Source organism: Chionomys nivalis, chromosome X (genome assembly GCF_950005125.1).
Source record: "Chionomys nivalis chromosome X, mChiNiv1.1, whole genome shotgun sequence".
Lineage (NCBI taxonomy): Eukaryota > Metazoa > Chordata > Mammalia > Rodentia > Cricetidae > Chionomys > Chionomys nivalis.
Window position 1 is genome coordinate 41,144 of NC_080112.1, and position 25,113 is coordinate 66,256.

Below are 25,113 nucleotides of genomic sequence, written 5' to 3' on the forward strand. Positions count from 1 at the left end.
CGAGAACAGACAACATCTCTGCCTGCAGCTGGCTGCTCCCACAGCCCACTGCCTGCCACATGGCCAGGAACCGTTGCTCGGCCACCACTCTGGGACCGGCAGCCATGTCTGCCTGAGACTGTCTGCTGCCACAGGGCCGGCCACCGTCATTTGGGACCTACAGCATTTCTGCTGCCTACTGCCTCAGGGGATCTTGCAGCATTTCTAAAAAAAAATTGTAAAAGTAAACTCCACGCCTCCGGGGATCCACAGGTATGGACAGTCTCTGCCGGGGAAAAATTGGATCTATACTGATCAGGTTTTTAAGTTTCCCCTTGCGACGCGAGTCAAAGAGTTCAAACGCAAGCGGTTGCCAAAGATAGAAATCACTTAAGCAAAAAATCTCCCTTTAAATTCACAGCAACCATGCCGCAACTGATTGCAAGCACTGTGGCACTTAATCTCACTGTGGCACTTAATCCAAATACGGGAGCAAAGGTCCCACAGCCCTGGGCCTCCTTCTCAGCAGTGCAGTGGCTGTGTCAAACCCTCTACATCGGGTTGAACAGAGAGCCGTGCCGTAGGCCAGGCTGCCTTGTCTAGTGGTCACTAGAAAATCTCGGATTTTTTGAGATCAGTACCCTAGAAAATCTCGGATTTTTTGAGATCAGTACCCTAGAAAATCTCGGATTTTTTTAGCTCTGGACGTGGCCTATGGACTCTCTCTCTGTGTCCATCTGACCTATGAATTGGCCGGTTTTGTCTGTATTTCAACGAATAACAGAGCGGGTTTTAAAACAGGGTTTGTCGGGACACCTACTACAGTTACAGTTGCAAATCAGAAACTGCACCATCTGCTGGATGACAGGTAAACAGCAGGTTTCTTTGTCAATAGCAATCCAGCCGCGGCTTTTCTTGCCACTGTGGTCGAAATCACAAGAGGCATATAGACCAATATGGAGGTACCGCTATTTACTTATCATTAGGTTTTAGTCTCATTCTTAATGTTATATCATTGTTTCATTATGTGTCATTAATTGATAGCACAAATACCATGACAGGCAAAACTGACTCTTTATCTAATGGTAACAGGAATTTACCTGAAAGGTTCCAAGCTGTTGTATTAAACTTTCAGAAGTTATCACACAGTTTTGATAAATAAACGGACAGGATATAGCTGCAGGATGGCAACTCACATGCTATACAGGGGAAATTCCAGGAGGAGATATTATCTTTAAAAGAAGCATGAAGACCTTGGAATCGCAGATGCAGAATGGGGACCAAAAAATCGACACCTTAGTGAAATCCCTAGGAACACATGCAGGTAAGGAGATTCATAATTTAAGAGAGACAATGACACAAAAATTTGAAGTGATTGAAGAAACTATTCTTGATTTTAAATACCTATAATTACGATGATTAATTTTGGTAGGATTAGCAATTTCTAAAGCAATGAGGGGGCATAAACCTACCAAATGTTTTAATCAGGGTAAATATGGACATCTAAAAAGGAATTGCAGGAAAGGTATTTCTAGGAATAACACTTCATCTGTGAATGGAACAAATCGGAAGCCTCAGCACTCAGGTGTATGTAGGAGGCGTGGTAAAGTAAGACATAGGACGAATGAGTGCAGATGAGCAAACAGTGCCAAAAGTGGCCCAGTCATTCCCAGTAACCGTGGAGGAATTGTCACACCAGGACAATTAAAAACTCTAGAACCTTCTGTACAAGACCCTAAGGTTGTAAATGAGGAAATAAGAAGCCTATATTTTGGAAAAATTCTAAAAATCATAGACGAAACTCGAGAGTAGGTATAAATGAAATTGTGATGTAATAAAGGGAAGGATGTAATAAAGTATTATACACAAAGGCCACCAGCCATTCAGGCCTTTTCTGTTACACAAAGGGTGGCCTCTTATAGTTATTATTAACTTGAAGGATTGCTTCTTGAACGTACCATTACAAGAAAAGGATAGAAAAAATTTGTATTCTCAGTGACGACATAAAATAACTATCACCATATTGGGAGACAGCACCAGCATGTGTCAAAACTTTGTAAGTGAACCGTTGGAAATAATACTATAAATAAAAAATAGTATAAATAAAAATAAATATAATATAAATACTATAAATTATATATATACTATAAATACAATATATTATATACATATACTATAAAATACCATAAATAAAACTCTGTTAAGTAAACAGAAAGGGATGGGAAAAGACCCAAGAAATGAATTACATAATGCCTTATTAACCTTGAATTTCCTTAACACTAATGACAAAGAAACAACAGCTGCAGAAAGACATTAGATAATGGCAAAGTCTGCTGTTCTAAATCAAGCAGTTTATTAGGGATGTGCTGACCTCTGATGGAAGCCAGGAGATGTGCTGCATTGGATGAGGGGTTTTGCTCTTCTGTACCATTGCAGAAGGAAAACTGTGGATACCATCAAAATTAATAAAGTTTAGATGGGAAAAGAGAAATGAGAGATTGGAAAGGGCAAATGACAGCATGCACAATGATGAGAACCATGATAGGTGATAAGAAAAACATAAGAAAGGTAAGATGTTTGAATACTGGATGTTTGAATACTGAAAGCCGGAAAAATAACTCTCAGATAAGGACTATAAAGAAAACTGAACCGGTTATGAGAGTATGGGGCTCAAGGATATACTGAATCATGTTTCTAAACTTATAGACCAGGTTTTGGAGTTGGCCTCAGTGCCTCTGTCATTCCAAGCCTATTGCTAATAGAAAAACCCCAAGTTTGTGGAGTTTCGGTCGGTCCTCTATCCAAAACCATGAAGAGACAGAAAGAAACATGAGTTTAGATAAGATAATTTTTTATTCGTTTCTATCATACCTGCATGTATGCACATGTCTGCATAATTAAGGTTTAAGTTGTGCAAAATGAACAATGAGGTTTTTCTGCACTGGTTTTTGAGGATTCTAGGAAGCAGATGGGGCGACCACAGGCAGAACTGCAATTTGTTGATATGACATAACGATACTGATAGCGCTACTACAAGTCCTGTTTCGGGTATGCAGCTTAACGTACGACACCAACTTGGTTAGCTGAAATGGTGCACATCTTGTACAAAACTCTGGCCAGACCACAACAAAATACTCAGAGACTGCCTGCAATTAAAGGACACTGATCTTGAAATTTAACCCTGACTTTACTCTCAAAGGATCCTTCAGAAATAACATCGCCCCCCGCACAGATGGAAGTAATTAGAGGACCATGTCCCCTATCGCAAATAAGTTTGTGCTCGGATTTAGGTGTTGCTTATAATTCTAGGCCACAGTGAAAGTTTGTTGATTAAACGCTGAAAACAAGTTCTGGTGATTGGCCCGGTAGAAAGTTGCCTCTGATTTGTTAAATGGTTTGGAAGTTGTTTGATTGCAATTCCTAATTGATCAGGTAACATTATTTCACTTCTCAGATCTTCTAGGGATTTAAGAATAGGTAAATGTAGAAACTTTCCTCTCAAAAGCTATCCAAGTTATTTATTATAAAAGACTGGGGATTGTGAGGACAGGATATTTGTTCTAATTGCACACAATTTTGTAGTAGAATTAAAATGCTCTTACTTAAAAAAAAGAGGGGGGGGTGCTGCGGGAGGACCTACCCCTCCTCCAGCCAATAGCGGCCGAAGTAGGAGCACCCTGAGCTGCAGGAGCGCCTTCCGCTTGATCAGCAAATAGACGTTGAAATATCAGCCCAGTGTGGCGTGGGGTATTTGTCATTGCAAAAGAGCTGAAAGCCTGGGCACGCGATCGCGGTTAAGGAAATTGGTTCATGCTCTGGGGACTCGGCTCCTCACCTGATGGTTGATGTTTCCTGTGTTCTACCCACCTAAAACAATATCCATTCAAATCGTAACTGGTGTGGGATTGACGTGCGCATAAGAAAAGGGTGAATGAACTGGACTTGCCAATACAACACCGAATCTTCTTCGGGTGAAGGAAAGAGCTAAAACAGAAACCCTCATCAGAGCTGTTGACTGAGCTACCGAGGTACAGCTGAAGAGCAGGGGGAGGGAAATGATGGGGAAGGAAGTCTGGACCAGGAAGGGTTGGTGCACACACTGAGACAGTGTGCCTGGTGCAAAGGGAGCTCACCAAATCCAGCGGGACCAGGAATGAACGAGCAGGCAAGCACGCAAACAAACCAGACTCTCAGAATGTGGCTGAAAAGGAGGGCGACTGAGAAGCCACTGAGAAAGGCACTGGGTCTTGCACTGCCTTTCTGCGACCCTAGTCTATCTGGATGCAAAACTTCCTAGGCATGGACATAGGAGAACAGGGTAGGGGAGTGAGGAGGGGGACTGGGTGGGGAATGGGAGGAGAGGAGAAAGTATGAATTTTTGAATGGAAAAAAACTAATTAATTAAAAAAAAAACAAAATCATAGACAACAAACTTAAAGAATCAGCATATACCAAAAGCTACTCACTTTATAATTTTTTCACAAGCATTTTTTTTTTTTTTGGTTTTTTCGAGACAGGGTTTCTCTGTAGCTTTGGCGCCTGTCCTGGAGCTAGCTCTTGCAGACAATGTAGGCCTGCCTCTCATCCTAAATGCTAGGATTAAAGGCACGCACGACCAGTACCTGGGCACAAGCACCCATGAAAAGAAGAGCCACGCCTTAACCCCAGATCCTCCATAACCCTATCCATGCCCTAAACCTCAGAACCTAAGCCACAAGTAACCCAAACAGGGCAGTCAGCCTGGAGCTTGGCTGTGGTAAGGGAGAGTACAATGTTTGGGGCGGTGCTAGAGGGCAGTGCATTGCCGGGGAGGGACAGCGTCAATGGGGACTTTGGGTCAGCGGGCCTTAGGGGGACTGGGGTGCTAGCGCTCGGGCGTGGCTAGAGTTGGGGCGTAGCTAGGGTTGGGTGGCCCCGGGGCTGGGGCATTGACAGGGACGGGGAAGGGCGGCGGGGGGGGGGGGGCGAGGACCAGGGACTTGGGGTCCATGGGGACTGGTGGCGGCTGAGGGAACAGGAGTGGGGCATGGTGTGCCCCATGGGCCTCCAGAAATCAGTTCCCAGTACTGGACTACGTCTCCCATGATTCCCCGCGGTGGCAAATTTGCCTGTAGTCCAGAACAGTCCTGGACAGACTTGGTCACACGAGATCCCTGGTGAGGGATGGAGTAGGGCTCACAAGATGCTCGGCCTGGAAGCCCAGGCTCCTTCCTTCCTTCCTTCCTTCCGGGCAATCCCTCGATGATGGTAGCTGGATACCATCGCAAGGGCCACCACCCTGGGACCAACTGTCTCCAGAGACATGCCCACCACCAACCTTTGGGGACCAACAGCATTTCTGCTCCCTACTGCCGCCAGGAATGCTAAAGCAGGTTTTAAAAGATTATTGAAAAAACTGCAACAATATAAGCACTAGAGGCACCACCGTTTGCGGATCCCAGCACACTAAACAATGCAGACACAGCACTGGCAGTGAAGCTATTCAGAGGCTTCCAGCAGGAAGTCGCAAGGATCACTTAGGACTCTGTGATTGCCCACAGGCTCCCACCCAGCCAGGGGAGGACACACCACACCAAACACTCCTCTCAGCAAACCACTCCCCCGAGTTTGGGAGCAGGGAAGCCCCACCTCACCCACCAAGCCCAGCCACTCCTCTACACGTGGGGCCAAGTGCACCAAGGCGGGCCACTCCTCCCACTGGGTGACTTTGGCCCCTCACTCACCTTAGCCCACCGCTCCTCCCATCTGTGGAGAGCAAACCCTCAGTAACTATGGTGCAGCTGCCGAACTGATAAAGTCTCCTATCATGTCCACATAGGATGTCAGTTAAATAGCAAATCTCAGTAATATTTTTTATATGTACAGATCTGAAACATGAGACCCTGACTAGTAGAGCACCTGGACACAGCAAAGAAGGACAGGTCCATGATTGCTGTAAACTCCAAATTAAATGATTCTAAATACCTCTCCTCTCCCTATCCAGAAGCCACGTGGGAAGGGCACCATGCTGACTTTCGGCTGATGAAAAAGGCATAAAAGGGTGTGATAGCTGGTTGAGGGCTCATCACTCTGGGGACCAACTGTAGAAGCTGAATGAAAACCTCTAACAGATGGAAGCTATTGTGAGCCCTTCGAAAATGTGTTACGGACTTTGGATATGTAAGTTCCTCAAACAGACAGAGAACTTGGTCCTTACAAGAGGCTCTATGGAAGGGAATTCTGATACTACAACCTGATGCCCCAAATTCAACGAAAACAAACAAGACCAGTCATTGCCCCAATCCCACAATGGTAGTTACTGTTACCTCTTCAGAGGAAGGGGGATAAGAACTGGAGGTAGAAATCAGATATAAAGTTTAGGGACGAAAATAACAACTCTCATGGCTCTCTACGGGCTGACTATTTGCTCACAATCTACGTCCCCAATGGTGTTCTTGATTGTTAGGCTTGCCCAAATTCCCTCAATTGCTAGAACTGCCCACCGGAGCTTCAAGATAGTAGCAGTTCCCCTACGGGATGAGCAGAAATCAAATGACTACGCAAACAAAGCCCTTAGCAGCTCTGCCACTCCACCCTAGGGGAACACAGGGCTCAAGTATGGAATATTGGCATTTTAGTGGAAACTCTTCCAGTCTCAGAGAGCAATTCCTGTTGTTTTCAAAAATATGGTGTTCCTTGTATGTGTAGCACTACAGAGTAACTGACCAGGGTAATAAAACCTTTCCCTTACAGCTCAGAAATTCTGAAGGCAGACATAGGTCACATGCAAACAGCAACCCTTGATAAAGCAAAATTCAGGATTTTTATCATTTCCGGGTAGTCTTAGAGGCAAGAGGGTGATGATTTAAATTATGTAATTATAATCCACAAAAATTAATATAAAAAGGTGAAAAGAGTTTATGGTCATGTGCTCGAAAGTTTACTGATTTATGTTACAGCACACCAAGGATTAGTACCACATTTTATCTCTGGCTGTACAGCTTAAATATGTAAAATAACAGTTATTTTAGGAACTGGGACACAATTTTATCAAGTTCTATTTTTCTCAGACTAGTGATACTGCTATAATTTATTTTCATGAGTTTGGTTCAATATCAGGGTTCTTGATTCCTTATTCTGTGGATGCAAGAAATAGACACTCAGAACATTTAGCAACCATCTAAAATTGATTGACTCACTAGCAATTTCTTATGTGAGCTATGGTCAAAGGGGGAATGCTTTCATGCACACATTAAGGCCCAGCCTTGAAGCAGCTGCAAGACTTTCTTTCCAGCAATGAGCAGCAGAAGCAGGATTGGGTGTTCAAAACAATTCTAAAACGCATAAATTTGAAAAAGGCAGATCTCTAAACTCAAGGTCAGTCGGGTCTACAAAGCTAGTTTCAGGACAGCCAAAGCTACACAAAGAAACCTTGTCTTGAACAACAAAAATGTATTAATTGAGTTATCTGTGATGTGCCCAACTATAATTCAGATACATTAGAGATAATGTGGGCAACTGACGGTGATTTTCTAAAAGATCATAGTATACACAGTAAGTTCCGGGACAGCCAGAGACTCATAACGAGAGGACCAAGAGGTGAGTGAACAGATACCCAGCCGTGGTCCTCAAAAACCTGGGTTAAAAAGACAGCAGGAGAGGTTCCTGCTGAGAGAACCAAGAGGGGAACGATAAAGCACAAGCTGTGAGAGCAACCAAGGAGAACAGAGCAAGAGAGCAGCTAAAGGAGACCTCGGAGGCTGCCTGAGACACAGAGCAGACCAAGAACAGTTCCCAGAGACTCTGGCAGCCACTGGAAGAATTGGACCAACAGAATAGAAAAGATAAAAGAGAGAATCTCAGGGGTTGAAGATAGCTATATGAAAGAAATTAATAAGCCAAAGAGAACATTAAATATAACAAATTATTAACACAAAATAACCAGGAAATATGGGAAAACATCAAAAGACAAAACCTAAGAATTATAGGGACAGAAGGAGAACTCCAGCTCAAAAACACTGAAAACACAGTCACCAACATCATAGAAGAAAACTTTCCAAACTTAGAGAAGGATATCCCTACAAAGATAGAAGAAGACATTGCATCCAATAAACCAAAAGTATTTCACAGATTAACAGCAACAAGAAAAATAAAACCAAAGAAAATAAAGGAGCATATAATTAATTTTGGGGAACTTAATACCTCAAAACAAATATGCTGTGTATAGTAAAGTTGCAGAATAAAATTAATACAATTCAATGACAATTTCCAAAAATTTATAACAGAAAAGCTGATTACAAAGCTACATTCATAGTGGAAACACTCAGAGTGATCAATAAGATTATAAAAAAATAGTACACAGACTGACATAATATGAGTTATGGCGGGAAAGTGGTGGCGTACGTCTTTAATCCCAGCATTTGAGAGGCAGACACAGGCAGATCTGTGTGAGTTCAAAGACAGAGAAACCCAAAACTCAAAAAAAGCGGACATCAAAGGTATAACAATCGTAAATGTGAACAATATTTAAGATAAATATTTAGAAAAATATTTAGAAAAATAGAATACTTAAATTCTACTTTGTGTTAGGGATATTTCAATAAGTGAGCTGTTTGAAGATGCAAAAATTCGCAATAAAGCCAAATTTAAAAGAGTTTGTAAGACGCTTACAGGGGAAAAAACAGACCTGGCTTTGAAGTGTAAGTGCCCATTTAGAGTATTTGACCAACCACGTGGCCTAAGTCCATTTCAGAGAATCCTCCAAAGTGGCTCTTAGGTCAAAAAGGGATCAGTGAGATGGAATGCCCGGCCTCACAATAAAAAAAGTTCTCCGCCTCAGCCAACCCCGATCCCGCAGGATTGACCACAACCTGACTCGAATTCCCAGCGTGAGCTCATGACTTCAAATGGAAATCCAAAAATGACAAAAATAGGTACGAACGGGTACCCCCAAACCCTATAGCATAGACAAGAAAAGGGACTCACCAAGACGCAGCCACTGTACCCCAGAAGCTGGTTTTAAGCGTGGCATAGACAGCTCAAACTGCAGACTAGGGGCCTTTCAACACAAGGCCTGCCACGTGGAAAGAACATGCCCTAGCTGGGTGGGAACCTCCAAATGTTAGGAATATTTCCTAAGCGAACTCTCTTATGACGCAAAAATTCCCAATCAAGTCAAATCAAAACCATCCAAATTAAGAAATATCCATGGTTTAATGGGAGATCTACGCTCTCAGGTGGCCCTGAAGGGGAAACAGGAAGCCACAGGAACGCGACACCCAGGAGGAAGAAAGGAAGACCGCGTGTTTATTTTTGGAAGGGGGGGATGACTTAATTACCCTGGGGAGGGGTCCCGACCCCACCCCCAGGGAGGGGTCAGGACCTGGCATGATGGGATTTGAAGTCCAGACCAGGCATGGTGGCTGGGATAGATGCGAAGGACTGGGGCCTAAGCTCCCAACCTAACACTTTGTGTGACTTAATGTCTCCTAAGAACTAGTAAATCCTTACACCATTAATTCTATTATCAATTCTACTCTTCTACATCACAGTTTAGCAGCGGAGTGCTACTCTACACAGGAGAAACCTTTTACAAGCCCCACAAAATTAACTACAGACGAATCCTAAACCTGAATGTTAAAAGTGCAGAACTTATGAAGACCCAGGAGAGACCACAAGTCTCCGAGTTTGGCTCAGTATTTGTCATTTTTTTGAGAGTGAGATGGAGGCACCACAAAAAGTAAAAAGAACAACTACAGGTTTTATCCTCACAGCTTCATGGCATGAACTCTCAATCTGCTTACTCCTTACATAAATTGAAGGTTTAAGTGGAAGGAGTCTTACTCCTGGAGCATCTTGCGAGACTTCCATTCCATGGCAAGGGCCTTCTCTATAACAGTAATAAACTCCTTGAAAATCCCTGCTTATCCTAGTAATTGGTTGCCACCTGTAACTACCTTTTCATTTTCATTTATTTTTTTTTTTTTTTTTTTTTTTTTTTTTTTTTTTTTTTTAATATTTATTTATTTATTATGTATACAATATTCTGTCTGTGTGTATGCCTGCAGGCCAGAAGAGGGCACCAGACCCCATTACAGATGGTTGTGAGCCACCACGCGGTTGCTGGGAATTGAACTCAGGACCTTTGGAAGAGCAGGCAATGCTCTTAACCTCTGAGCCATCTCTCCAGCCCTTCATTTTCATTTATTTCAGCCCTTGTTTTCCGTTTACTGTAGACCTGAATGAATCATCAGTAATAACCATCCAACAGATCCAATATTTCAATAGGAAAGAGAAAATGGATATGATATAATCTCAAAAAATTATTTTGAAAATTTGAAACAGGATCATGTCATGTGCTTCAGTAACTAGGGATTTACATTAGAGAACATCAAAGATTTCTCAAACCTTTTATCTCAGGGTGTATATTTAAAACCAGTAATAACAGTCCTGTTAGGCAGGGCCACATTTTACTAAGATCAATTTTGGTTGAACTACTGAAACTATAGCAATTTAGCTTTACGACAAGATCAGTTTTTTATCCAGATTCTTGATAGCCCTGGCATGTGGACAGGTCACCCGGGACATTTATGGAGCATCTGTAATTGATTACCTAATTACTAATTAAGTAATTAGTATATAGCTAAACACTGCTAACCTCAACTACTGTTGAAGTAGGAACCTTCTCCACCACTGTCCTGTCTCTCTCTTTCTGCACTGTGAATCTACTACCAGCTTCCAGCTGGACCTAAGAACTCAGTTCCTGCACAGATCAATCTTCATTTATGATCAACAATAAGAGAGAGACTGGAGGTCACTCATTAGCTGGTCTATTTTTCCTTCTCACAAAGCAGACAAGGCCCCGTCATGAAGGAGTTCAAGGACTACCTACCCAGCACTGAGCAGCAGAGGCAGGATCAGGTGTTTAAAGCCATTTTCAGTTACATCGCATGAGGCAACAACATTATAAGTTCATGGTCTCCCATGCCAGTATGGCAGAGCCTCCCCCTCACCCAGGGAATTGACTCTCAACAAAGGTCAGAGGCCAAGGGCCACAACCCAGGTCACCACACAGACTGACAGAACCTGTCTGGTTCATGGTCCATTGCTTTCTAAGCCGCTAACAGAGCTAAGCCAACCTGCTCTTCCTGGTCTAGGGGGAAAGGGCTCCTCCATTCACCATGGCCTGGCTTTGGGGTCCTTACTCCTCCTCAGCGCAAAACAAAAGATTCCTTAAAGAACATTTAAATAACCTCCCACCCTCCTTAGCTAGGACCACGCAGCTGGGCTTCAAGCCATTAGCAGTTAAAGTACTGGATGAACAGAGATCAAATGTCTCAGAGAGCAAAAATCCTCCAGGTTTGTCCTTCCACACTATGTTTAGATAACATCATAATCTGGGAAAATTGTAGTTTAATAAAATCTATTCTCCCAGAGCAATTCCTGTTCCTCCAACCAAAAAAATAAAATAAATAAAATAAAACGGGTACTATGTGTACATATTCCATTGTATACTTCATGTGCAGTGTAGACAAGCCTTTACTTCATAGCTGGGAGGTCCTGCAACCAAATGCAAGTCACATTAAAACAATAATTGATAAAGAAAAAGCCATGAATTAGAACACAATGAAGGTTTTATGGCAGGGCTTAGAGGCAGGAAAGAGATAGTGGAAATAATGCATTTATTATCTCAAACACCTGAGCTGACTTAACTGTGTCAACCAGGACTGAACACATCTGCATCGGAGAGTTGACGATTGGAAACTAAATATGTAGTCGTTCAGGTTTTCCTCCCAAAACTGTACAAGCAATGGTGTCTGTCTGTCTTCATTCACATGCAAGGAATTAATGTGTGATGGGAAATCACACAGACAGTCACGCACTGTGCCCACTCAGGTCCTCTTTGGAATGGATACCCCTGAAGCTCACTCCCTTAGACTTCATTCTGTGATCTAGTTCTTGTCCAGTCTTTTCCCCCTTCCAGTGTACACAGAAAACTGTCCCTACTCCTCTGGTCGGAAGGGAGAAGCCATGTTCCACACAAAGGATTATCTCAGTATCACCATGGCATCGTCGTCTGGTGAGGATGGAGACGGAGACAGAGACCCTCGTCAGAGCCGTGGGCTGAGCTCCCGAGGTCCAGTGAAGAGCAGAAGGAGGGGGAAGACGAGCGAGGAGGTCAGGACCGCGAGGGGTTGGTCCTCTCACCGAGACAGGGAGCCTGGTCCAACGGGAGCTCAGAAAATCCAGCGGGACCAGGAAGGGGTGAGCAGGCAAGCATGAAATCCAACCAGACTCTGAATGTGGCTGACAAGGAGGGCGACTGAGAGGCCATTGATGAAGGCACTGGGTCTGGTCTCCACTGCATGCACTGCCTTTCTGGGACCCCGGTCTATTTGGATGCAAAGCTTCCTAGGCCTGGACATAGGGGGGAGGGTCTTAGACTTCACACAAGGCCGGGTTCCCTTCCCTCTCTTAAGGAGGGAAGGGAAGAGGGGGAATGGGGGAGTGGGTGGGGAATGGAGGAGAGGAGAAAGGGTAAATTTCTGAATGAAAAAGATTAATTAATTAAAAGAACAAAATACAAGATAAAAGACTTTTAAAAAATCAATATATACCTAAAGCAACTCTAAACTTGAGTGTTGGTATTTGAAACCAGAATATATGAGGAACCACCTACAAAGACATTTTAGCCAATAAACCAAAATCTTTCACAGATTAACAGCAACAAGAAAAACAAAACCTAAGTAAATGAAGAGGCAAATAACCAATTCTTGGGAACATTATGCTGTGTATAGTAAATTGGCAGCATAAAATGAATATATTTCAATGACGATTTCCAAAAATTTATAACAGAAAAGCTGATTACAAAGCTGCAGTCATAGTGGAAACACTCAGAGTGATCAATGAGGTTATTAAAAAATAATTATGAAAAATAATTTAATATCTGCTTCATGTCACAAGGATTATATCACAAGATACAGATTCTGCACTATCTACCTGCCCAATAACATGAACACCTGAGAAACTTTGGTAGTTCCTTTTGTCAACGAGAACTAAAGATCACTGAATCATATCATTGTGGCTGGTGAGAGCAGAAAGTTAGAAGCATTCTAATCATGTATTGCAAAAAGGCAATCAACACCACTATAGTTCTACCACCTTTTAAATTATTTGAGACATTTGTAAGAAAAACCTGAAAGTGGAATGCTATATTCAAAAATTTTAGAAAACATATCATCGGTTTTCCAACCTCTCTTCCCACTGCACACCAAAAGCATGACCCTGTGTGTAGACGGTAAAATGATATTACAAGCATAATATTCTACCATACGAGAGCTGCAGAGTCTCCCTCTTCCCTGAAAATCCATACTCACGGAGGCTCAGAGGACAAGGACCACTGGCCAGGTCACTACGCAGAACAACAGAAACATAGCCTGGCTCACGTTCCATCCAAATGTCAGCAGATATGACAGCTCAACAGACGTTCTATGAACACCCTGCACGCACCGTGGCATAGATTGTGGTCTTCCATACAAGTCATTACAAGAAAAGCAGCGAAGAACCATGAAAAGAACCACCTGTAAGCTAGCACACATTATTATTCCTGCTTACTAAGCCTTCGCAGAGTCCATCACTGGCTAATACCACCCTGCTGGGCCTCAGAATATTATCAGCTCCAATAATGGGTGATCCGAGATCAAATTACTCACATATAACAGAACTTTATGTTCTGCCCTTACAGACCAGGAGGCAGGGCCTTTGTCCAGAAAGTCTGTATTTTAGTACGGGTTTCATCAACGTTCCGAGAGCATATCCTGTTCCTCATCCAAACCACAGGGATGTCCTTTGTGTGGACATGCCATTAAACACTCAATGTGCAGTGCAGCCAACCCATCACCTAATACCTGGGAAAACCTGAAGCCAAACACAGGTCACATTCACAACTATTGATAAAGTAAAGAAGGCCATAAATTAGAAGGCACTGGAGGGTCATAGTAGGGCTTGGGAACAGAAGAGAGAATGTGGATGTGATATAGTTATAATCTCAAGAAATTATTTTGAAAAGTGGAAACAGGATTTATGGCCATGGGCTCCATAATCTAGGGATTTGTAATAAAGCACATCAAAGATATCTAAATCTTTTAACTCAGGGTATATATCTAAAACCAGGAACAGTCCTGTCAGGCAGGGCCACAACATTTCACTGTGATCTATCTTGTTTGAACTATTGTAACTATAGCAATTTGGTTTCATAATAAGGTCAGTCAAGATTCTTCATTGCCTGTTCTGTGGACACCAAGAAATGACCATCAGGACATTTATGGAGCATCTAAAATTAATTACCTAATTCCTAATTAGACCAGTCAAAGCCTAATCCTGAAATATACTCAGCACTGTTTAAAGAAATTCGCAATGACAAAGCATCAGGAAACAATGTTACAAGCTCATCGTCTCCCATGCCAGGATGGCGGAGCCTCCACCACACGCAACAAAGCTCAGAGTTCAGGAGCCACTGCCCAGGTCACCACAAAGAACAACAGAACATGTCTGACTCCTGATTCGTCCCCATCCAAGCAGCTCTGACAGCTCAGCCAAACTGCTCTTCCTGGTCTGAGGACAGCGGCTCCTGGATTCACCATAGCATGGCTTGTGGTCCGCCAAACAGCTCCTTAGAGCAAAACAAGAGAATCAGGAAACAACCTGTAAAGTACCTACGACGGGGGATCGTGATTGCCAACCACAGTAACTCGTCAGCTAGAACCACAGAGCTGGGATTCAAGACAACAGCAGTTACCAGAATCCCTTAATGGTGGGCAGTGTGACCTCTTCAGAGGAAGGTGGGATAGGAACTGCAGGTAGAAATCAACTCTACAATTTAGGGAAAACTAAAAACAACTCTCGTGGCTCCCTATCGGCTCCCTCGTGGCTGACACTCTACTTCCCATCGGTGCTCCTGATGGCCAGGCTCATCCGGAGTCACTCGATAGATGGGATTGCCCAGTGGACCCTCAAGACAGGAGCAACTGTCCCACGAGATGAGCAGACATCAAATGACAGAGTCAGCACATACCTTCCCGGCTCTGCCGTTCCACCCTGGGGAACAAAGGGCTCCAGTCTGGAAATTTGCTATTTTAATAGGAAGTTCCAGTCTCTCAGAGCACTTCCTGTTTTTTTTGCAAAACAGGGTGTCCCTTGTGTGTGTGTGTTCCATTACAGAGTCATTTTTGCATCGTGACTACGTTTGCTTTCCAGTTGGTCAGTGAACTACATTCTTACATCGGTCCTACTTCACCTGTAAATTCACAATAAAATCTGGAGAAGTTGCAGGGTCCTCATTCATTGATCTATTTCTCCTTTCCACAGACCAGTCAAGGTCCATCCTGGTTGCAGTTGCAGGACTGTCTTTCCAGCACTTGAACCCAACTAAAAACTTATTTTCATCGCGACTTCATAACTATATTTTTTGCTACTGTTATGAATTATAAAATATCCATGCTTTCTGATGGTCTTAGGCCAGTCCTGTGATAGGATCATTTGATCCCCCAGAGGAAGCTGTGACCACCAAAGTTGAGAAACCCTGCTATAAACTGATATAAATAAACAAACAGCACTTAAGAAAAAATGGAATGAAATTCTTAGACTAGAAAACGTTGAAAAATATACCAGTAATGCATCTGAATTAAATAAATGTTAAAAATGACGCCAATAAATGATGCTTTAAAATGATAAAAAAAATTAATAACAGAACACTTATCTATCCTAAATTTGAAATGGAGTAGTCCCTTCCCTGAGAGAAAGAATGACATTAATAAGAGACTGTATGACTTTGTTCCACTAAACAGCACTGAATCATGTCACTGTGGCTGGTGATAGCAAAAAGTTAGAAGCATTGTAATTATGTATTGCTAAAAGACAATAAACATCACCAGAATACGACCAGCTTTGAAACATTTACAAGACAAACCTGAACGTGAATGCAATATTCAGAAACTCTAGAGTCCACACCATCAATTTTCAAATCTCTCTTCCCACTGCACACCAAGAGCATGACTCTGTTTCTACACTGGACTGTGGTATTACAAGCAAAATATCCAGGCTTGCAGAGTCTCCCCTCCCTCTCCCCTTCCTCTCCCCACGGGCGTCCAGGACACCGTGGGCTCTGGTGTCCCCCACCCCACCCCGCAGCACCATCAGCGCGTACCTGAAGCCTCTCTGGGCACGGCCCAGGCCCCGGTGGAGTCCTGGTCGCTGTCTGGGCAGAATCTGTGGACACTGGGGCGCACTGTGGCCCTCTGTGCCCTATGTGGCCCTCTGGGAATCTTCCTGCAGCCTCCAGCGCGGCATCCCGGGGTCCGGGGGCATCCTGAGTCCAGTCAAGGGCCTGCGGAGGGCACGGGGGGAGACGTGGGGTCAGCGTCCGGGACGGGCAAAGGGGGCCTGGGCTGCTGCCGCTCCCCGGCCGCCACTGCTGGCGGGAAGCCCCGCGGACGGCTCGCTCCCCCCTCCCTCCTCGCTCCCTCCCCTCCCGCCCTCCCCTCTCCCTCTCCACCCCCCCCCCCCGGCCCCGGTTCCCGCCCGCCCCGGTTCCGGCGGGAAGCCGCGCGGACGGCTCCCTCCGCCCCCCCCCCCGCCCTCCTCGCCCCCCCCCCCGCCCTCCTCGCTCCCTCCCCACCCGGTTCCCGCCCGCCCGCCCCGGTTCCCGCCCGCCCCGGTTCCGGCGGGAAGCCGCGCGGATGGCTCGCTCCTTCCCCCCCACCCGCGCCGGCCCCTCGAATTCACCCGCGGCGATCGCGGCTCCACAAGCGACGGCGGGAAGAGGCGGCGGGGGGAGGCGGGGGGAGCGGCGGGTTTTCTGCTCTCCTTTCTCTGCTTCTCCCGCGTGCTGGGAGCCGCGGCAGGAGCGGCGGGAAAGCAGGCAGGAAGGAAGGAAGGAAGGAGCCCGGGCGGAAGCCAGGGGATCCTGGGAGACCGAGTCCGTCCCGGACTGGACCCGGACTACAGGAAAAATGGCCGCCGAGAGGAATCATGGGAGATGTAGTCCTGGACCGGGAACCGGGTCCCGGAGCCGGGGGGGAGGGGGAGCGTCGGTTTTTCTTCTTTTCTCTCCTTTCTCTGCTTCTCCCGTGTGCTGGGAGCCGCGGCAGGAGCGGCGGGAAAGCAGGAAGGAAGGAAGGAAGGAAGGAAGGAAGGAAGGAAGGAAGGAAGGAAGGAAGGAAGGAAGGAAGGAAGGAAGGAAGGAGCCCGGGCTGAAGCCAGGGAATCCTGGGAGACCGAGTCCGTCCCGGACTGGTCCCGGACTACAGGAAAAATGGCCGCCGAGAGGAATCATGGGAGATGTAGTCCTGGACCGGGAACCGGGTCCCCGAGCCCCGGGGGGGGCACGGGGAGTGGCGGGGCCGTCCACGCACGGCTCGGGGGGGTGTCCACGGTCCCGGACACGCCCCGCGGGGACCCCACACCCCGCCCCCGGCACCCCAGTCACCCCGAGTCCCCAGGGCCCCTCCCCGGCCCTGGCGACGCCCAACCCCCGACGCCACCCAACCCTAGCGACGCCCCACCCCTAGCGACGCCCCACCCCTAGCGAAGCCCCACCCCTAGCAACGCCCCACCCCTAGCAACGCCCCACACCTAGCGACGCCAAACCCTAGCGACGCCCCACCCCTAGCGACGCCCCACCCCTAGCCCATTACAGAATTAGTGACCAGTATAATAAACCAGTATGATAATATTATTATTAAAAAATAATAAGTTTTTCCGATTAAACGCACCTAAGAAAAAAGTAGGTGTAGCTATCCTAATATCTAACATTAGATTTCAAAATAAAATAAATCAGAAGAGATGAAGAAAGACAGTTTATACTCATAACAAGATAAATCTATCACACTGGACTCTCAATCCTTAACATTTATGCCCCAAATACAAGAGCACTCGCATCTGTAAAAGAAACATTGAGAAAGATTAAAATATACACAAAAATCCACACACTAATAGTAGGAGACTTCTACATTCCACTAACCACAATTTTAGTTTGTTCTACAAGACAAAACATTAATAGAGAAATAAGGAAACTAACAGATGTCACGAATGAAAAGGAGTTAACAGACATGTACAGAACATTTCACCTAAACGCAAAAGAATAAACCTTCTTCTCAGCACCTCAGAACCTTCTCTGAAACTGACCACACACTGCACAGCAAAGCAAATATCCACAGAAAAAAAAATTGGAGAAACCCTATGTATCTTATTGGATCAACAAGGTTTAAAGTTAGAACTTAAAAACAACAATACTATCAGAAATCATAGAAATTCACAGAAATAAAAGAGTAAAACTATTGAACCACCCCTAGGTCAAGGAAAAAACAAATAAAGAAATTAAAGAATTCCTAAAATTAAACAAAAATGAAGCCACAAAGTACCCAAACATATGGGACACTATGAAAGCAATGATACGGGGAAAGTTCATAGCACATAAAGAAAGGAGGGGCTGGAGAGAAGGCTCAGAGGTTAACAGCATTGCCTGCTGTCCCAAAGGTCCTGAGTTCAATTCCCGGCATCCACATGGTGGCTCACAGGTATCTGTAATGGGGTCTGGTGCCCTCTTCTGGCCTGCAGGCATACACACAGACAGAATATTGTATACATAACAAATAAATGTTTAAAAAAAGTGGAGAAAGGTCACTAGATAAACTCTTATCCAAACTAATAAAAAAAAGAGATAGAACATCCAAATTAACACAATCAGAAATGAAAAGGGATACCTAACAACAGACACGAAGAGAATCCTTAGATCATACTACAAAAACCTTTACTCCACAAAATTAGGAAACATAAAAGAAATGGACATTTTTCTGGTTAGGTGCCATATACCAAAAATAAATCAAGACCAGGTGAACAATTTAAATAGACCTATAAACTGTAAGGAATTAGAAGCTATCATCAAAAGCCTCAAAAAAATATCCCAGGACAAATGGTTTTAATGCTGAATTATATCAGGACTTCCTATACTCCTCAAAGTGTTCCCCATCATAGAACCAGAAGGAACATTGCCAAAATCTTTCTTATGAGTTACCATGATCCACAAACCACACAAAGACTAAACCAAGAAAGAGAGTTAAAAAATAATCTCACTTGTGAACATAGATATCCAAAAATAATCAAGAAAATACTAGCAGACTGAATCGAAGAACAAATCAAAAAAATGCTTCATTATCAAGTCCGCTTCATCCCAGAGACGCAAGAATGGTACAAAATACAAAAATCTATTAATATAATACATCATGTAAATAAACTGAAAGAAAAAACCGTATGACCAACTCATTAGATGCTGAAAGAGCATTTGACAAAATCTGATACCCCATCATGACAAAGGTCTTGGAGAGATCACGGGTACAAGAAACATATCTAAACAATATAAAAGCACATGTCAGAGTGGCTAAGTCCAAAAACACCAATGATAATAACATAAGCTGAGGAGGATGTGAAGTAACTGTTGGGAATGCAAACTTGTGCAACCACTTTATAAATCACTATGGCTGTCTCACAGAAAACTGGCAATGAAAGCACCCCAAGATCCAAAAATGCCACTATTGGAATTATAACAAAAAGACGCGCAATCATACTACAAAGATACATGTTCAACTATGTTCACAGAAGCATTTTTTTGTAATAGTCAGAACCTGGTAACACACTGAATACCCCTCAACTGAAGAATGGATAAAGAAAATGTGGAACATTCACATAGTTAGATTACTACTCAGTGGTAAAACAAAAAGATATGTTAAATTCTGCATGCAAATGGATGGAACTAGAAAACACCATCCTGAGTCAGGTAACTCTGACCCAAAAAGATGAATATGGCATTATGTAGTCAGTGATAAGTGGATATTAGCTACAAAAAGAGGATGTTGACCCTATAGTTCATGATCCTAGAAGCTAAGTAACAAAGTGAACCCTAAGAAAAACAGATAGATCCACTTGGAAATTCAAAATATAAAAGATCAGCTGAAATAAAATGGGAACACAAGGATGGGGGAAAAGAAAGGTAGGAGAAGAGAAGGGGGAAAGGGGAGGGGTGAAGAGAACTTGAGGAAATGGGATCATTGAGATAGAGGAAAGTCAGAGATGAGAGCAAGGAAAGAGATATCTTGATAGAGGGAGCCATTATGGGGTTAGCAAGAAACATGACTTTAGTAAATTCCTAGGAATCCACAAGGATGACCCCAGATAAGACCCTAAGCAATAGAGAAGGGGGGACCTGAGCTGGCCTTGTCTTGTAGTCAGAATGATGAATAACTTAAATATCACCAAAGAACATTCATCCATCGAATGATGGAAGCAGAGGCAGAGACACACATCACAGCTCTGGACTGATCTTTCAAAGTTCAATTGATGAGTGGAAGGAGTGAGAATATGAGCAAAGAGGTCAAGACCATGATGGGCTCACCTACTGAAACAGTTTAACTGAGCTAATGGGAGGTAACCAACACCAGTCAGACTGGGAAGGAACCAGCATAGGGCCAAACTATTCCCTTGGAATGTGGTTGACAGTGGTATGGCTGGGGAAGACTGATGGGCCACTAGGAGTGGCACCAGGATTTATCTCTACTGCTTGTACTGGCTTTTTGGGAAACTATTCTCTTTGGATGGATACCTTGCTCAGCCTAGATATAGTAGAGAGGGCCTTGGACCTTCCACAAAGCAATGTGCCTTACCTTCTCTAAGGAATGGATGGGTGGATGCTTGTTTGTTCCCAAGTGATCAGACCTGAAATAATAACACAGAAACCATATTATTTGTAATGCTGTTTTGTAACATGAAGGGTCAGCATTAAAACAATTCAAAGAGAGCATAATAACATACAGTATCAAGATTCTCTGTGTATTTTCCATCTTTATGTGGCCTTACCTAACCTCTATTTCTTTTATATTTACTTTTTCTTTTTGAGACAGGTTCTCTGTATATCTTTGTCCAGGAATAAATCTGTAGACCAGGCTGTCCTTGAACTCAAAGAGATCTGTCTCAACAGTGCTGAGATTAAAGGTGTGTGCTACCACACCCTGAACTCACAGAGATCTGTCTGTCCTGGCCTCCCAGGCATTGGGATTAAAGGTGTATACCGCCACACCTTGAAGTCACAGAGGTCATTATACCTCTGCCCCTTGAAGTCTCACAGGTAAATCTATTTCTGGCCCCCAAGTGTTGGGATAAAAGGTGTGTACCACCACACCCAACTACTCTTTCCTTTTTTCCACTTTAAGAACTTTAACCTTTACCCTGCATATATTTTAAACACACTATAAACCATTTAGAGGTCTTCTTCATCTTTGAATCTCTCTTTACTGTATATATGTCTTCTTCTGACCACATGAGGATTTAGGGAGCAGATTAAAGCCATGGCTTTGAAGGATGGATATAGCCCATTCCTTACCTTTCTGTGATTCCATCCTTGTGGCTGAGGTACCAGCCAGAGCAGCCTTCACTGCCACAACTCTACAGTGTTTCAAGGTCCCAGCCAGCAAGCAAGCAGCAGCATTCTGCTCAGACCATACTCAACTGCTTTAGTAGTCAGACTGCCTGCCTGAAAGAATCAGAGTTTGCCCTGGCAGGACGGGCTAGAAAGCCAGCAATTTAAAACAGTGCAGCTTTTTTTCTGCTAAGACTGAAAACCGAAAAGCATGCATTCAGCTTTTCATCAACACCATTTAAGTGTTTCATGGCAGGACCTCTGAAAGAGCTGCAGGGTTTTGCAGCTAAAGCTGAGTCAGGAAGTCTCTCTTAGATGAGAGAGCTTGCTTGCCTCTAGGAAGCAGACCCAAGAAATTGCTGCTACCAAGAAAACATGCTTAACTGTATTCGTTACGAGCTTTCTCAGGCTTTCTGTGGATGCAGTTATCCACAAGAACGCCATTCTGTAACATGAGGGGGGCCTGCATGTTGGGGTTTCTGCACTGCCCAGTTACCCACAGCTGGCAAGCCCTAAAGAAAATCACACAGAGATCTCCATAAGATATAAAACTGATTGGCCCGTTAGCTCAGGCTACTTATTTGCTCTTGAGGCTTATATTAACGGATTATTCTGATCTATGTTTGCCATGTGGCTCAGTACCTTTCACAGCAGGGCAAATAACATGTTACTTCTTAGGAGTCTGGGCAGGAGTAGGGGAAGAGCTTCCTTCTTCCCAGAATCTTCCTGTCCTCATCACCCCACCTCTACTTCCTGTCTGATTGACCCGCCTATACTTCATACCTGGCCAATCAGCGTTTATTTAAAATATGATTGACAGAATACAGACAATTCTCCTGCACCATTGTTTGCCCAATAGCGTGTTTCTGGCTAACTCACATCAAAGTGGTGCTCCGCATCTTTAATCCCAGCACTTAGGAGGCAGACACAGGGAGATCTCTGTGAGTTCAAAGCCAGAGAAACCCAAAACTCAAAAAAAAAAAAAAAAAAAAACAAACTTACAACAAAGGTATAACAATCAAGAATGGGATAAATATTAAGGATAAATATTTATAAAATTATTTAGGATGAATATTTATAAAATATTTAGAAAATGGAATAATTAATTATGCTTCTTGTCACAAGGACAATAGCACAAGATATAGATTCTGCCCTATCTACCTCACCAATACTATGCACACCTGAGAAACCTTGTTAGGGCCTTTTGTACACTGGAACTAAACAGCACTGAATCATGTCATTGTGGCTAGTGATAGCAGAAAGTTGGAAGCATTCTAATTATGTATTGCTAAAAGACAATAAACATCACCATAATAATACCAGCTTTGGAACTATTTGAAACATTTATAAGACAAACTTGAAAGTGGAATGCAATATTCAAAAATTCTAGAAACCACACCATCAATTTTCAAATCTCTCTTCCCACTGCACACCAAGAGCATGACTCTGTTTGTACACTGGACAGTGGTATTAAAAGCATAATATCCTACCATGCCAGGCCTGCAGAGTCTCCCCTTCCTCTCCCCAGGGGCAGCCTGGACACCGTGGGCGTGAGCTCTGCCCCCCCAGAGCACCGTCAGCACGTACCTGAAGCCTCTCTGGGCACCACCCAGGCCCACGGTGGAGTCATGGTCACCATCTGGGCAGAGTCTGTGGACACTAGGGCGCTTTGTGGCCCTCTGTGCATCTTCCTGCAGCCTCCAGCGGGGCATCTTGGGGTCCAGGGGCGTCCGGAGTCCGGTCAGGGGCCTGCAGAGGGCACAGGGGAGACGTGGGGTCAGCGTCTGGGCGGGGCAGAGGGGCCTGGCGGACTCTGGTGTCCGGGGGCCTCCCGAGTGTCCTGTGTCCGCCCAGGGGCGGCCTGGACACCGTGGACGTGAGCTCTGCCACCCACAGCGGCATCAGCTCGTACCCGAGGCCTCTCTGGGCACCGCCCAGGACCCCACTAGAGGTCTGGTCACCATCTGGGCAGAGTCCGGAGGCCTCCTGAGTGTCCTGTGTCCGCCAGGGGGCGGCCTGGACACCGTGGACATGAGCTCTGTTCCCCCAGAGCACCGTCAACATGTACCTGAGGCCCCTCTGGGCACGGCCCAGGCCCCCAGTGGAGTCCCGGTTGCTGTCTAGGCAGAGTCTGTGGAAACTGTGGCCCTCTGTGCATCTTCTTGCAGCCTCCAGCGAGGGATCTCAGGGTCCAGGGGCGTCCTGAGTCCGGTCAGGGGCCTGCTGAGGGCACGGGGGGAGACATGGGGTAAGCGTCTGGGCCGGGCAGAGGGGCCTGGCGGACTCTGGTCTCTGTGCAGAGTCTGGAGGCCTCCTGAGTGTCCTGTGTCCGCCCAGGGGCAGCCTGGACACCGTAGGCGTGATCTCTGTCTCCCCACAGCACCGTCAGCGCGTACCTGAAGCCTCTCTGGGCACGGCCCAGGCCCCCGGTGGAGTCCTGGTCGCGGTCTGGGCAGAGTCTTTGGACACTGGGGCCCTCTGTGGCCCTCTGTGAATCTTCCTACAGCCTCCATCAAGGGATCTCGGGGTCCGGGGGCGTCCGGAGTCCGGTCAGGGGCCTAAAGAGGGCACAGGGGAGACGTGGGGTCAGCGTCTGGGCCGGGCAGAGGGGCCTGGCGGACTCTGGCCAGAGTCCAGGGGCCTCCCGAGTGTCCTGTGTCCGCCCGGGGGAGGGGGGGGCGGACACCGCGCGGCTGGCTCGCTCCCTCCCCCCTCCCTCCTCGCTCCCCCCGCCCGCCCGCCAGCCCTCCCACCCCCCCCCCCCCCCCCCGCCGGCCAGGGAGCCCCGGGAGCCGGTTCCGGTCCCGGGGACCGGCGGGAAGCCGAGCGGATCGCTCCCCCCCCATCCCTCCTCGCTCCCCGCTTCCCCCGCCCGCACGCCCGCCCTCCACGCGCCGCCCCCCCCCCCCCCACGCCGCACGCAACCCCTGCGCCGGCCCGGGAGCCCCGATCGCCCCGGTTCCGGTCCTGGGAACCAGCGGGAAGCGGCCCTGGAGCTCCGCCCCCTCTCCCTCTCCGAACCGGCACCTCGGATTCCCCCACTGAGATCGCGGCTCCACAAGCGGCGGCTGCGGCTGCAGAGCGGCGGCCGGGGGGTGGGGTGGGGGAGGCGGCGGTTTTTCTTTTTTCTTCTTTCTCCTTTTTCTGCTTCTCCCGCGCGCTGGGAGCCGGCTACCAGCATGGCGAGAGCAGCAGGCAGGCAGGAAGGAAGGAAGGAAGGAGCCCAGGCTTCCAGCCCGGGGATCCTGGGAGACCGAGTCCGTCCCGGACTACAGGCAAAATGGCCGCCGCGGGGAATCATGGGAGACGTAGTCCCGGACCGGGTCCCGGAACCCCGGGGGGGCCCGGGGAGCGTTGGGGCCGCACCCACCACCACCTGGGGTAGTGTCCACGGGCCCGGACACGCCCCTCAGGGACCCCACACACCGCCCACGGACCCCAGCAACCCCGAGTCCCCACGGACCCCCCTATGCCGGGTCACCGCGGCCCCTGGCAACGCCCCACCCCCCGGTACCGCCCAACCCTAGCGACACCCCACCCCTAGCCACGCCCTAACCCTAGCCCCCCCCCCCAGTCCCCCTAAGGGCCCGCTGACCCCGAGTGCTGGGTCACCCGTGCCCCTCCCCGGCTCTAGCAACGCCACACCTCTAGCGCCGCCCACCCCTAGCAACGCCCCACCCCAGCCCATT

At 46.3% G+C, this 25,113-nt stretch overlaps 1 protein-coding gene across 4 annotated transcripts in view; it reads right to left on the minus strand.

Annotated features, from left to right (window-relative positions):
• LOC130867194 (uncharacterized) overlaps positions 1–24,593 on the minus strand; it is a 39,524-nt gene extending 14,931 nt beyond the window's left edge. For 2 of the 4 annotated variants that reach the window (XM_057758910.1, XM_057758911.1), the window contains exons 1-6: positions 24,452–24,593; positions 23,821–23,982; positions 23,493–23,647; positions 23,012–23,173; positions 20,673–20,724; positions 16,163–16,342 (exon numbers count right to left, since the gene is read on the minus strand). In XM_057758910.1, the coding sequence (XP_057614893.1) occupies positions 16,163–16,342; positions 20,673–20,724; positions 23,012–23,136 (357 nt within the window). In that variant the 5' untranslated portion in view covers positions 23,137–23,173; positions 23,493–23,647; positions 23,821–23,982; positions 24,452–24,593. The remainder of the gene's footprint in view (positions 1–16,162; positions 16,343–20,672; positions 20,725–23,011; positions 23,174–23,492; positions 23,648–23,820; positions 23,983–24,451) is intronic. The other 2 variants (XM_057758909.1, XM_057758908.1) reach the window with 2 other exon arrangements.
• Positions 24,594–25,113: the final 520 nt, after the last annotated feature.